The 15,334-nt window shown below is 45.4% G+C and overlaps 1 protein-coding gene across 1 annotated transcript in view; it reads left to right on the plus strand.

The window, feature by feature from the left end:
* Positions 1-15,334, plus strand: part of LOC118884395 (WD repeat-containing protein on Y chromosome-like) — a 115,480-nt gene that overhangs the window by 69,402 nt on the left and 30,744 nt on the right. Inside the window, 3 exon segments of the mRNA XM_036832045.1 lie at positions 1,399-1,504; positions 11,090-11,241; positions 13,264-13,410. Of these exon segments, the coding sequence (XP_036687940.1) occupies positions 1,399-1,504; positions 11,090-11,241; positions 13,264-13,410 (405 nt within the window).

Raw genomic sequence — 15,334 nt, forward strand, 5'->3', positions numbered from 1 at the left:
GCTAACACTCACTTCTCCACTGGAGTTGTTTAACCCCATCTGAATCAAGGACTCTACCACCCCTGAGGTGTAGCAGAACTGACCTAAGAAAACAGGGATTGTTCTGGAAAGCCTGGAATTGAGGTAGCAGGGTAGCAAACTGTTGCCATCACCCCCTCGATGTGTAATCATCATCCTCCTTAGAATTGGGCCCCTACCTCTCACGTGTGCCCCTCCAGAGCAAGTCTTAGTAACGCTTTCTCGGAAATAACAGTAACTGTCATTTTATTGAGCACCTACTTTGTACCGGGCATTATGCGCCATATCCATTCTCTCTAATCCTCACATCAACTCCATTTACCAAGGAAGAACCTGAAGCTCAGAGGAGTTAAGTAACTTTTTGGAAGTAGTGGCAGACAGGTTTCAAACGCAACCTGGCTTCTAAAAGCCTGTGTCATTTCTGTTGATAAGTGTTGGAGAAGGAAAGAGAGGGGGAAATGGAGAGTTGATAGTGGGATTTGGGATAAGAACCAGTCATCTAGGGAAAGCCAAGTTTCCTTGCTGAGCCTCTGTACAGGCATCACTTAGGAACTGCAAGGTGACCCTTGTCCCTCTCAGCCTTGGGGCAGTGCTGCGTGGCAGTGAGCACGTGGGATCTGGTCCCGCCTCTGTCCCTTTCTAGCTGAGTGATCCTGAGCAAGGGCTGCAGCCTCTATGCCCTCCTCTATAAAGGCAATAACAAGAATACCCACTCCTGGAGTAATAGTAAAGATAGCAAATGAGATCTTCTATGTAGAGCACTCAGCACAACGTCGGATGCCTAATAAGAAAGAAAGAAACATGATTTTTTCTACTCACTTCTATTACCTTAGACTCCCATGTGTCTGGAGACTGAGAACAATTTGCTTAGTTTCCAGGGACTTGGTTATAAAAAGACATTGTTCTCTCCCCCTCGACCTCAGCCCTGCTTCCCTTCTCCCTACCTCCTCACCCGCCCACTACACACCCAGCCCTGAGCCCCTCGGGGCACTGTGATCTCTCAGAGCTCCTTAAAATAAACTCTTATTAAAAAGACATTCACGCCAGATCTGAATACTGCACAAAGCAACAACCTGCGTGGAATCTGTCAACCCCACGCTGCGCTCTTCCGTGCTTATTCCTTTTATAGTGATATTGTCAGCCATGGGAGAAACCAAGCTCAGGGCTTCATCTCACATGGAGTTGTGCTGCTATAACTGGGTCCTGTCTGCTTCAGACCTTTTATCACACAAGATATGTACTTGTGTCGTTTCAGAGGGAGACATAACCCTCCTCAGGCTGAATAGAGCTGCCAAATCCGGGACAAGTTTAGTCTTGCATTTTTATTTAGAAATCGCAGATAGAACTGCTTGGTGTTCATCTGTTCTTTTTCCATTCCAGAAAACCAACAGGTATGCTGAAAAGCCACACGGCTCCAGTGATCTGCATCCATGTGTCTGCTGAGGATAACAAAATATTTTCCATGCCCACTGACAACACTATTAAGGTCTTTGCCCTCTTATGTTTTGATGCATTATCCAATGCGGTTTCAGACAGAGAAGGTGTTCCCTTCATGTTTTCATTCCCCTCTCTGTAGCCTTTGGGGCCTCTGGATTAGCAGATACTCAAGTGTTATTTACTTTTGTGGATTTGCTTTGGAAAAGGAGAATAGGTAGGCAGTGGAAGGGCAGCCTCTTAGAGAACTTTCTATACCTGGTGTTTTGTTGGGAGGGGTTAACATTATTGCATTGAGGCCCCTGCTTGCGTTCTGTCCAAATACTCCCTTTGTCTTTGGAGAGTGCAGGTTGGGGGATGGAGAAGGGGATCTGGGGACAGAATGGGGACATAGGGAGGCACAGTCCCTTGCCACTAGAGGTTATCACCTTCTCTTGTAACACACTAGGGCGAGTGGGCCCTTTCTGAAACGTTGTCTATAAAACTTAGAATTTAAACCTTTCTGACCCTGGCAGAGGTAGCGACATTACCACCTTCATTTTGTTTGCCTTCACACCTCTTTTTCTAGCGAGGGTCCTGTCTACCTCTAAAACTCAATCACTCTGTTATCTTTGGAATACACTATTTTTTATACAAAAAAGCAAAAACAAAAAAACCTCACTGATTTATTTCATCCATCATCTCATATGCTTTTCCAGTGAATATGACACGTTTTCATGACTCATCCACCTTCTTTTCTGGACTGTCACAGGGCTAGAGGGTGGGGATTTAGAGCAGCATGAGTCAAAGGAATGCTGGAACCTTGGGAAGGAGATCAGATTCACTGCTTTGTACAGATGCATGAACCAGCTCACTGACCCCTCACATAATAAAGGATTGATAGATGTTAAGGGCTGAATCGTGTCCCCTCAAAATTCCTATGTTGAGGTCTTAACCCCCAGTACCTTAGAATGTGACTTAGAATGTATTTAGAGATAACGCCTATAAAGAAGTACTGAAGGTTAAATGAGGTCATACTGGTGGGCCCTAATCCAATATGAGTGATGTCCTTACAAGAAGAGGAAGTAAGGACACTTAGACTGAGAGGCAGCCATGCAAGGACACAGCAAGAAGGTGGTTATCTGCAAGCCAAGGAGAGAGGCCTCCGAAGGAACCGAACTTATCCACACCTTGATTTTGGACTTGAATATCTTGCTTCACACTACATAAAAAGGTTAACTCAAAATGGATCATAGACCTAAATGTAAAAAGAGCTACATCTATAAAACTCTTAGAAGAAAACATAGGAGTAAATCTTCATGACCTTGGACTAGGCAATGATTTCTTAGATATGATATCAAAAGCACAGGAGACTAAAGGGGAAAAAAAAATGAGTTGGACTTTCTCAAAAATAAAAACTTGTGCTTCAAAGGACACTATTAAGAAAGTGATTAGACAACTTACAGAATGGGATAAAATATTTTCAAATCATATTTCTGATGAGGGACTTGCATTTAGCATACAAAACTCAGCAATAAAAGTACAAATAGCTTAATTTTAAAATGGGCAAAGGACTTGGACAGAAGTTTCTTCAAAGAAAATATTCAAATGGCCAATAAACACAGGCCAAGATGCTCAGCATCATTAGTGCCTATGAAAATACAAACTAAAACCACAATGAGATACCACTTCACACCCATCAGAGTGGCTAAAATCAAAAGAGAGACGATAGCATGTGTTGGCAAGGATGTAGAGAAATTGGAGCCCTCATGCGTCGCTGGTGGGAATTTAAAATGATGCAGCCACTTTGGAAAATATCTGGCAGTTCCTCAAATGTTAATCAGAGTTAACATACGACCTAGCAATTCCACCCCTAGGTTTACACCCAAGAGAATTGAAAACGTCTGTTCACACAAACACTTGCATATGAATATTCATAGGAGCATTATTCATGATAGCCAAAAAGTAGAAATTAACCAAATGTCCATGAACTGAGGAATGCATGAATGAAATCGGGTACATCCATACAATGAAATATTATTCAGCAAGAAAAAGAAATGAAGCACTATCACATGCTACAACACGGAAAAGCTTGAGAAGCTTCAAGTGTTAAGTGAAAGCCAGTCACAAAAGGCCATGTATTGTATGATTCCATTTATATAAAGTGTCCAGAATAGGCCAATCCATAGAGACAGAAATGAGTTTAGTACTTGCCAGGGGATGGGGTGAGGTGGGAATAGGGAGTGGCTGCTAATGGGCATGGGGTTTCTTTTTGGAGGAATGAAAACTTTTTGAAATTAGATAGTGGTAAAGGTTGCACAACTCTGTGAATATGCTAAAAGCCACTGAACTGTACACTTAAAAATACAAATTTTGTAGTATGTGGGTTAAAGAGCAATAAAGCTGTTATTTTTTTTTAAAGGAGAGAGGGGAGAGAGAGGGAGAGGGGAGTCAAGGATGGCACCAAGAGTTTAGGCCTGAGCCAAACACCGCAGTGAGGAAGATGGTGGGTGAGAGGAGCATAAGGTCAGAGGCCCAGTTGTGGATGTGCTGGAGAGAGTCATCCTGAGTTGAAGGGAGATGTCAGGGCTGGAGATATAAATGCAGGAATAATCAGCATTTAGATGGAATTTTAAACCATGAAGTGGATGAGATCATAAAGGGAGCAAAAGTGGGCAAAGGAGAGAAAAGCCCCCAAGACAGAGCACAGGGACCCTGTGATGCTCTGGGATTTTACTGTCTGTAGGGTCCAACATGGCTTCTGTGTAGTGAACTTAGAGTCTATCTCACGGCAATGAAGAGGATATTTTATACAAAACTAGGTGTTGAGATCACAGTCAGGGATACAACAGGACCCAAACTCAATTCAGTTCTCCAAGAACATTTGATTAAAATGGTAAGATTTATGGACTTTAGTTTCTGATTTATTTTGAAAATCAAATTTATGCAAAGACATCCACCAAGGCCACAAAGTTGGAGATTTCACTTTTTTTTTTTGAAATTTGCCACCATCAGATAATCATAATTCTGTATGTGAGGACATGTTTTCTATCCTATTTTCTTTTCCTAGTGCCTCTCCATTTTCTCCCAATCTAAACTCATGATTACAAGATTAGCATCTTGCCTGTGATGATTCAGGCATATTGAATCACTTCCCAAAGTGTGTTTAAAATATATTGAAATCCTATCTTGGAAATAGGGTGTGTAATTTATTTCAGAATATATTATTTCTATCAAATAAAAACTAATCAACTAGGAACCAAACAGCTAAATTTCCAGCATGCCTGATCAAATAGTCTTCGTTCTTTGATTGATTTTTTAGCCCAAATATTTCATGTCTCTAAATCATGGGGACACACGAAACGTTTCAGGAGTCTGCTGGTTTCTGGCATTCTCTAAAGAAGAGTAAAGTGACAGATTGAGATTTCCATTTTCACTTGTTATTTTCTGTGAATTTAATATTGCACACCACAAAGAGAGCTGTTTTGTGTCAACAGGAATTAGGATGGAAAGAAAGTTATTTCTTGGAAGGAAGATAGCATGCTGTATTAGTTAAGGTAAGGCTTGCCACTGTAACAAATAAACTCCATATTTTCCATAGGTTGAAACAACAGAAGTTTCTTTCTGTCTACTGTAACAATCCTGTGCCAGTGCCCCTGGTGAGGGGCACTTTTTCTCCCTTCAAGAACAGGGCTGTCTCCATATGGGGGTTCCACCTTACTTAGGTTCTCAGATTCCTCTTAATCCAGGTGCAATGGGTATGAGAATAGAAAAGGCATATCTGCCTCTTAAAAAAATCCCAGCCATAAATGATACATCACTTTCTCTCACATTCTATTGCCAAGTTCATGACTCTGGGTGAAAGGGAAGCTGGGAAATGCCTTAGTCCAGTAGCCGCTTCCCAGTAACTTTACACTGTAGACAGGGAAGCACAGATTTGGAGGAGGTGGGGCAGAATGCCTTGGAGACAGACAGATTTGAGTTTAAATTCTGAAACTACCACAAACTGGACGACCTCGGGTGAAGTACTCAATCCTTCTGAACTAAGTTACTTAATTCTTTGAGACATTGGTTTACTCTTCTGCAATATGGGAGAAAGGGTCGTCTTGTAGATTAGTTGTGTTCATAAAAGATAATTTATGAACTGTGCTCACCGCAGAGTAGTTTTACCTGGTAAGATTCTTTTTTTTTTAATTTATTTTTGGCTGTGTTGGGTCTTCGTTGCTGCGCACGGGCTTTCTCTAGTTACGGAGAGCCGGGGCTACTCTTCGTTGTGGTGCACAGGCTTCTCATTGCGGTGGCTTCTCTTGTTGTGGAGCACGAGCTCTAGGTGCACAGGCTTCAGCAGTTGTGGCACGCGGGCTCAGTAGTTGTGGCGCACGGGCTTAGCTGCTCCTCGGCATATGCGATCTTCCCAGACCAAGGATCCAACCCGTGTCCCCTGCATTGGCAGGTGGATTCTCAACCACTGCGCCACCAAGGAAGTCCCTTACCTGGTAAGATTCTTTTGAGTCAAAGGGACAAAAATCTAACTGAAACAGTTTAAGCTGAAAAGGGAGAATTTGAAGGACTCAGTGCACTATTGCTGGTTTAAAGACAGAGGAGGCAACAGGATGAGGGATGTAGGTGTATAAGAAGCTGAGAGAGAGAGGCCAACAACCAGCAAACAGACAGGAACCCATCCCTCCAAACACAAGCAAGAGGGTTCAAGACGGCAGCACAGGAATATCCTGAACTTATGTCCTCCCACAGGCACAAACCTACAACTGCAAATGGAATAATTCCCTCAGAAAGAGATCTGAAAACCGAATGGACAGAGCCTCGCGAGAAAAGGTAAAAGGACAGCATTGAGACGCGTGGGAGAGACAGAGATATGGGCTCACCAGGGAAAACCACGCCCCAGCTGCACCACTGGGAGGGACCCCAAAGAGGTGGAGCTTTTCCCTGAGGAGTGAGGGATTCGAGCTCCACATCAGGCACCCCAGCCCCCAGATCCTGCACAGGAGAGATAAGCCCCCAAATCACCCCGCTTTGAAAACCAATGGAGAATAAACCCAGGGAAACTATAGAACTGCAGGCAACAAAAACCCCGCTCTTAAAAGGCTCATGCACGGCCTCACCCAACCTGAAAACCAGCACAGAAACACCAGGTTGAAAAGTGTATGTTTCATAGGCGAAGGGCACCCATTTACTAATCTTCAGGTGTCTACTGAAGAAGCAGGAGTCATTTGGGATGCTTCCTGGGGATAGAGTCACTGGCAGGAGACATTTACGTGACCTCAGGCTTCCTTGCTAACGCCAGTGCTGGTGGGCACCATTTTGGAATTCTCCATGTGACCCGGTAGCGCCGATGGGCACGTCCCACTGACAGCCCCGCCCACCCTGCATCCTGGCAGCCTCTCACAGCCAGCTGAATGATAGCAGCCCGCCAGCACTCCAAGGCAGCCACAGCCCCACGACAACAGGAGGGCACACATAGCCCACGTAGGGGACAGCCCTTAAGCACCTGGCTCTAGTGGCCAGGCAGGATTGCACTTCTGAGCCCCACAGGACAGCTCCTAAATAAGACCATACCTTCAAGACTGGGAGAGATAGCTAATTCTTAATACGTATATATATATACTTAATACATAGAGAATTAGGCAAAATGAGGAGACAAAGAAATATGTTCCAATTGAAAGAATGAGACAAAACCTCAGAAAAGATGTTCAGCATCACTAATTATTAGAGAAAGGCAAATCAAAACCACAATGAGATATCACTTCACACCTGTTGAAATGGCTATTATCAAAAGGACAAGAAATAACAAATGCTGGAGAAGATGTGGAGAAAAGGGAACCCTTGCACACTGTTGGTGGGACTGTAAATTGGTGCAGCCACTATGGAGAATGGTATAGAGACCCCTCAAAAAACTAAGAATAGAACTACCATATGACACAGCTATTCCACTTCTGGGTATTTATCCAGAAATCATGAAAAAACTAATTCAAAGAGATATATGCACCCCTATGTTCATTGCAGCATTATTTACAATAGCCAAGACATGGAAACAACATAAGTGTCCATTGATGAATGGATAAAGAAGATGCGACACACAAAGACACACACACAAAATGGAATACTACTCTGCCATAAAAAATAAAAAAATCAGGCTTCCCTGGTGGCGCAGTGGTTGAGAATCTGCCTGCCAATGCAGGGGACACGGGTTCGAGCCCTGGTCTGGGAGGATCCCACATGCCGCGAAGCAGCTGGGCCCGTGAGCCACAATTACTGAGCCTGCGCGTCTGGAGCCTGTGCTCCGCAACACAAAAGTGAGAGACCCGCGCACTGTGATGAAGAGTGGTCCCCACTTGCCACAATTAGAGAAAGCCCTGGCACAGAAACGAATACCCAACACAGCCATAAATAAATAAATAAATATTAAAAAAAAAAAACAAAAAACCAAAATCCTGCCATTTTTGATAACATGGATGGATGAAGAGGGCATTATGCTAAGTGAAATAAGTCAGGTGGAGAAAGATGAATACCATATGATTTCACTCATATGTGGAATCTAAAAAAAATGAAACAAAACAAACAAAATAAAACAAGAGCAAACTCATAGACACAGAGAACAGATTAGTGGTTACCAGAGGGGAAGGAGGTTGGGAGGTGGGTGAAATGCACGAAGGGTCAACTGTATGGTGATGGATGGCAATTAGACTTGGGCTGGTGATCACTCTGTAGTGCACACAGATGTCAAATTGTAATACTATATACCTGAAACTTATATAACGAAAAGGGGGGAGAAATTATTGTTTATTGAAAGCAGATCCTAGGACAGACGGACTCATGGGCAGCTGAGCTCGCAGATGGCGCTGTGGTTCCCATGCTGTACGCCTGCACTTTGCATGTCTGCCCCTTGGTTCACGTTGGTCTCATCAACACCTACTGCTGCATGGCTTTCTCCTTCCTAATGGCCAGGACCCGTCCAAGCCACAGCCTGAACTCACGTGCCAACTCTACTCTTACTAGCAGCTCCAGCCAGAAAATCCTAAAGGAAGGACGCAGACTGACCAGGCTCAGATCCTTTGTCCAGCGCTTACAGCCAGAGAAGCCGTTCTCTCAACAGAAGGCAGGAGGGTGCTGGAGAGACACTAGCTACATCCGGGGTGCTTAATGTATTGTAGCTGTTTTTATTTGGGGGACATCACTATGAAGAGCCTCTCCCTACCTTTTCCTTTCGCTGACCTTGTCAGGGTCCCTCTCTATAGCATCCCAGCTGAGATCACTCTTCCCAGGCTCCAGAATTCCCTCTGTCCTCCCCTCATCAAAACCCTCTTTCTGGGCTTCCCTGGTGGCACAGTGGTTGAGAATCTGCCTGCCAATGCAGGGGACACGGGTTCGAGCCCTGGTCTGGGAAGATCCCACATGCCACGGAGCAACTAGGCCCGTGAGCCACAACCTGAGCCTGCGCGTCTGGAGCTTGTGCTCGGCAACAAGAGAGGCCGCGACAGTGAGAGGCCCGCGCACCGTGATGAAGAGTGGCCCCCCGCTCGCCGCAACTAGAGAAAGCCCTCGCACAGAAACGAAGACCCAACACAGCCAAAAAAATAAAAATAATTAATTAATTAATTAATTAATTAAAAAAAAAAAACACCCTCTTTCTCTCAGTAATGTTAGCTCATGCACTGAGAAGAAATTAACATGTAAATGGAATCCCATTGTGGTACAAGTGACTGATAAGAAGGATGTGTGTTACCTTTCTACCCAGAAAGAAGAGAATCTTCAAACAAATCAATTCTCCAGATTGGGGCCAGGGGGTGGGGATGCCCCTTGAACAAGCAGCCTTCAGGGTCACTCTTTCCATGGGATTATTTTACTTTGATCACTACTGTCACCCCCATGCTGACCTCCTAGGATACATTGCTCCCCCTTCTATGCCATGATCTAAAATCGCAGATTAAAAGGTAGGCTGGAACTCTCAAAATGAGTGTGTTAACTCCTGGGGAGAACTAAAGGAAAATCAACAGTATAAATACAAGAATTAAGAGTCTGACTCAAGGGGTAAAGTCTTCAAATCTCACAATAGCTGATTTGCTTCCTCGAGTCTCAAAGGAAGAAGGAAGAAACCCCATCCAAGCACACCCCACCCAGTTCAATCTACATTTTCCTGTGTGCTCTGGAGGCAGATGGGCCAGAGGTTGACTCCTAGGTTAGTTACTTACTAGCTCTGTAAACTTGGCTGAGTCACTTAACCTCACTGTAATTCGGAGGATAATGTCTCCCTCCCAAAGCTGATTTAAGAGCCCATCAGTTTGCTAGGGCTGCTGTAACAAAGTATCACAGAATGTGTGGCTTAAACAACAGAAATGTGTCGTCTCCCAGTTCTGGAGGCTGGAAGTCTGAAATCAAGGTATCGGCAGTGTTGGTTCCTTCTGAGTGCTGTGAGGGAAAATCTGTTCCATGCCTCTCACCTAACGTCTGGTGATTTGCTACAACCTTTGGCCTTCCTTGGCTTGTAGAAGCATCACCCTCATCTCTGCCTTCATCTTCACATGCTGTTCTCCCTGTGTATGTGTCTGTCTCCAAATTTCCCTTTCTTATAAGGAAACCGGTTATATTAGATTAGGGGCCACCTATATGAGTCATCTTAACTAATTACATTTGCAATAACCTTATTTCCAAATAAGGCCACATTCTAAAGTACTGGGGGTTATTCAACATACACATTTTGGGAGGACAAAATTCAACCCATAACAAAGAGTAAAATATACAGCCTTTAACACAACGCCGGGCACATGTTCACTCACTAACCGAGGCTGCCTTTGTGATGATCATGATCTTCCCAGTTTTACACTTGACCCATCCCCTTCTCCCCAGGGATGCAGCCATCCCTTGCAGCTCTCATCAGATCACAGTATCTTACGATCCCACAAGAACCATGGCATGGCTTGTGTGCCAATTAAAATAAATGATTAACGATAATATTATTATTCTAACCATATTTATACCATTTTCTAGCACTCTATCTTTTATTAAATTTTCAGATTCCTTAAAACAATTCTATAAGGTAAGTACTATTATTTTTCTTCCCATTTTACAGACGAAGAAACTGAGGGAAAGCGAGTGTAGTAATTCGCCCAAGGCCACACAAGCCATTAGGCAGTAGAGCTGGGATTCCAACCCAGGCAGGGGGCTTATGCTCTCAACCAACAGCCGCCCCGAGGTTTGTAGCCCGTGTCCTCCAGTGGCGGGCTTTGAGGACCTGTAGTAAGAAATGGGAGCATAGCTGGGGGACAGCAGTAGCTCTGAGCCCCAGGTCAGACCCATGCTGTGAGCCCCCGCTGTGGAAGCTGGGTCCATGGGAAGAGAAGCCATCTCCTCCTGGGGGAGTAAAGCAGAGTTCTGGGGTGGCTTGGCTGCAGAGTCCCTGGCGCTCGGGCAGCTTTGGCCTGGCAGCGGGGCTCAGGAACTTGGTGCCCACTTCGTGCTTCCTTTACAAACAACAGAGGAGAAGAAACCCCTTTTACGACTTTTCATTTGGATGAGGCGGGAGCGGGGCAGTGTTTAAACCTCCCTCAAGCCCAACCAGACCCCCCAACAGGTGACGGCTTTGGAAACCCAGCAAAGCAGGCTCTTCAAGAGCTCCCATCTCTTCTCCTCACTTCCTCCTCAGATCTGGGATCTGGAGACCAAGAGCTGCTTGTTTACCGCCTCCTCCAAAGCCAGCGGTACTCGGGGCCAGCCCGGGGCCTGCCTCTATCTCCCCGGCCCCAGAGCCCTGTGTGTGGCCACGGACACCGTCGCCCTCCTGCACCTGAGGCTGAGGTAGGCCCTGAGCGCTCAGCTCTCCAGAAGGTCCTGCAGAGCCCAGGGCAGCTGTAGTCGACCTTCTACTTAATGATCCACAGCTAAGGTCTCTGTGCGAGCCCTGGGCTGTACGCCCCACATCCTGTCTCACAGTGTCTATTTGGCGAGCTCTCTTTAACGTTCCCACTAATTGCTCTGACACCGCCTCCCTGTATTATCCAAAAGTCTGGAGTCTACCCCTCGAGCCCCCTTCCACCCGCCAGCCCCCCCCACCCGGTAGGAAACTGTCCTAGAAGCCCCGGGGTCTGCCTATTCAGTCCGGAGGCGTCAGCCTACTTGCAGTCCCACGGCTGCAGGGGTGCTCGCCTCCAAGACCCCATCCCCCAAGCAGGGCAGCCGCCCAGGGACACCCAGGGGCGCTGCCAGGCCATCACTACAGCCAGGCCCGGAGGCAGGCTCTTCACTCAAGATGCCAAAGCAGCCAGCTGAAAGACGGGAACGTCAGTCAATCAAACTGCTCTCTGTTCTACATGATATCACTGTGCAGAACAAACAGCCTGTTGGATTGACTTTCTTTCTGTTTTTTTTTTTGGACCCAAGTGTCTGAAATGCCACCTCATGGCAAAAGCAGCCTCATTTCTAGCGCCAGCGCTTAGGTGCCAGATACTGTCTACCGGTCCCCGCTCTGTCACTCGGGAGCTTGTGGTCTTGACCAAGTGAGCCGACCCTTCTCCACCTCCTGCTGTTTCCTCATCTGTGAAGTGGGCAGACTGTGATCCCCTAAGTTCTAATCACCCTCACGCCAAGTTCCGTTCTTCCTTGAAGAGGATTCGCCCACACCAAGAATCTTCTGGCACTAAGGCTGAGGTTTCAGAGCCCCCAGATGTCTATTAGTGGCCCAGGCTTATGGCTGACCGTCACAGGGCACTACAGAGAGCGAAGGCTGGCCACCAACATTCGGTTAGTCAGTGTCTACTACATGCCAGCCTCCTCCGGACATTTTACATCGTTTCTCACACTTCCTCCTCACAAAATTTCTATAAAGGATTCCATTTTACAGATGAGGAAATGAGTTCGAAAGGTTTGGGTGGCTTCACTCCAAGGGCTGTCCATTCTGTGTGCTGACCTCCCAGACATGGCTCAGGGGGCAAAGTCCAAGGGCGCAGGTGGGTCCTTTGCACCTGGGTACCCATAGGAGGCATGCTGCAGGGCCCCCCGGGACCTGGCCTGGCCTTGTCCCTGCTGTGAGGGAGAAGCACTGCCATTCATTCAGAATGGGATGATATGGTTTGTGTTGGTTTGGGGGAAGATGGACATTAATAGGGAAGAAGGTCCACTCGGCAATCTCACGAAATCACACTCCTCCTACCCCAACAAGGAGACGTGGTATCAGTTTTCACGGTTAGTGGCTACTCTTCATTGCACGCCCATTATGTTACGTGAGGTTCTGTGCTCAGGACATTACATCAGCCCTCCCTATCCATGGGTTCTGCATCAACACATTCAACCAACCATGGATGGAAAAAAAATTTTTTTTAATTCCAGAAGTTTCCAAAAAGCTGAAGTTGAATTTGCCACATACCGGCAACTGTATACATAGCATTTAAATTGTATTGGATATTATAAGTAATCTGGAGATGTATATGAAAGGATGTGCATAGGTTATATGCAAATACTATGCCATTTTATATAAGGGACTTGAGCATCTGTGGATTTTGGTATTCTAGGGGGTCCTCAAACCAATCCCCTATAGATATGTAGGTACCGCTGTATATATGTTTTCTCATCTAATCCTCAAAACAATGCTTTAAAGTAGATACCATTATCCCCATTTAACAGATAAGAAAATTACAGTTTTGAGCAGCTAAGTGACTTTCCCAAGGTCGCAGACCCATCATTTGAACTCAAGACTATCCTCTTAACCATTCTTTAATAAAGCAATCGATGCCTCATCCTGGGTATGTGTGTCACATACTCAGTTCGGGTTTTCATTCTCTCTCTCCCCCCACCCTCTCTCTCTCTCTGTTTTTCACGAGCAAGATCTCCCCTCGAGCCTCACCCGGTGGTTTCCCACAAGGAGCCCGTGGTGTGCTGCCAGTACAACCCCCCCTTCAGTGGGGATGATCGGGGACATCACAGCCCAGACACGTCCTCTTCATGTGCACGCTCACTTGAGCTGCACTCCCAGTGACACTCGACTGTCTTTGCATCTGTTCTTGTCTAGCTTCTGCTCCAGAGATTAGTGGTTAAATACCAAAAGAAGTAGATCAAAATTTTTTTGTGATGACTCAGTCTCAATTCATCTCAAAGAAGGCGGGTTCCTGCATAGTTTGGGTTCAAACTTGCAAAGAAGCATTTATCCTCCAAATTTATCAGAGTCGCCTCCGAGTCCAAGGAAGCCAACATCTTCACCTTCTCAGCATCCTGCACATTCCTGCCCCTGGCTCTGTGCAACCTCTTCTCATCTCCACCCCAGAATTTCCTGCTTCCTCCTCTTTTCCTACGCACACCTGAGCAATCCTTCAAGGTCCAACTCAAGTCCTATCTCTGCCAGGAAACACTTGCCTTCACTGCCCTGACTCATGCAGACACCTCCCTCTTCCTGATCACCCACAGTTAGTGCCTCCCATGGCTGCTGGGGTGTGTTCTCTCCTGCCCTGCTCTGTTTCACCTGTGTGAGCCTCGCCTCTAAACAATTTCTGCAGGCACTTGAGAGCAGGGATCAGAGCATCTATGTTTCCCACTTCTTTCCTTCTTGATCTCTCAAAACCGTTCTTATTCTTTAAGGCACAACTCAGATACCAGCTCCTCTAAGAAGCCATCCTAGATCCCCTCCCACACCCAGGCAGAATGAATGGCTCAGTTAGCATCTGGGCTCCTAATTCCATGGGAACACAGTCTGTCTCCCTCAATAGCATTATTTTGATATGCACGTCTCCCCCAGTGGTGGGTGGTAGGTAGGTGTTGAATTGAGATATAAACACCCTCACAGCTATTACTGTATTAGGCACATGCTGGTAATAAACTCTCCAATACTTACTGAATTAAATTATTGATTTGAGTGTTCGCTCACCTTGCAAATCTGTCGCTGTGTGAAATCTTTGGATCATTGTCATGCCCACCGTCACAATTCATGACATCTAAACCACATTACACTTGATATTTGTGGAGGAGAGAATATAGCCCAAGATCTTGATGAAGACTGAATTTATGAATACCACTATACCACACTGTGTTCATTCAGTTGTATAAGCAGAGTGCTAGGGACCACCAACTTCGCCTCTGAAAATCCTCGTAAACTGTACAATGAAAATTAATAAATGCTCAATTAAATGTTTACAGCACATCACTTATGAGCTGCAACTTAACACACACATAGTTATATGTAATACCAAAGTTTATAAGAATAACAATTTTTTATCAACTGAGCTTAAAACTATATTCTTTAAATTATTTTAAAATTTACTAGCAAAATTCTATTATATTTAACTGGGGACATGGTTGCATTTTAAATATTTAAATGGATGGGATCTCCAAAAGGAAGAACAACATGGGGCAGTGAAATTCCTTTTTTTTTTTTTTTAATATTTATTTATTTATTTGGCTACACCGGGTCTTAGTTGCGGCATGCAGGATCTAGTTCCCTGACCAGGGATAGAACCCAGGCCTCCTGCTTTGGGAGCGCGGAGTCTTAACCACTGGACCACCAGGGAAGTCCCTGGGACAGTGAAATTCTTAAAGGAGCCCTGCTATGGCATGAAATTCCCTCCACAAAATGCAAGTGAGGTAGGTATACCTGAAAAGTATACATAGCACCTTTAGACTTTTCTTGATTCTGTAAATAGAACCCTAAAGTCATTTTCAGAGAGGTTTCCCTTGCTCACTTCAGTCTTCAATCTTTTCACTTCCGTTACCAGCAGTAGCAGGTGGCTTTCTTGGGGAAATAAAAAAAAAAAAAACTGTGTTTAATCACACAGCAGCAAGGCAGGTCCTCCCTTGGGTGTTGATCCTACCCAGCTCATGCTGTCTGCTCATTTGTCCACGCCATCAGGTACTTAAATCAATTCTGGATCTCAACCATATCACAAATCACTGCATGTTGTGGAACTTT

The sequence above is a fragment of the Balaenoptera musculus genome, chromosome 18 (assembly GCF_009873245.2).
Source record: "Balaenoptera musculus isolate JJ_BM4_2016_0621 chromosome 18, mBalMus1.pri.v3, whole genome shotgun sequence".
Classification (NCBI taxonomy): domain Eukaryota; kingdom Metazoa; phylum Chordata; class Mammalia; order Artiodactyla; family Balaenopteridae; genus Balaenoptera; species Balaenoptera musculus.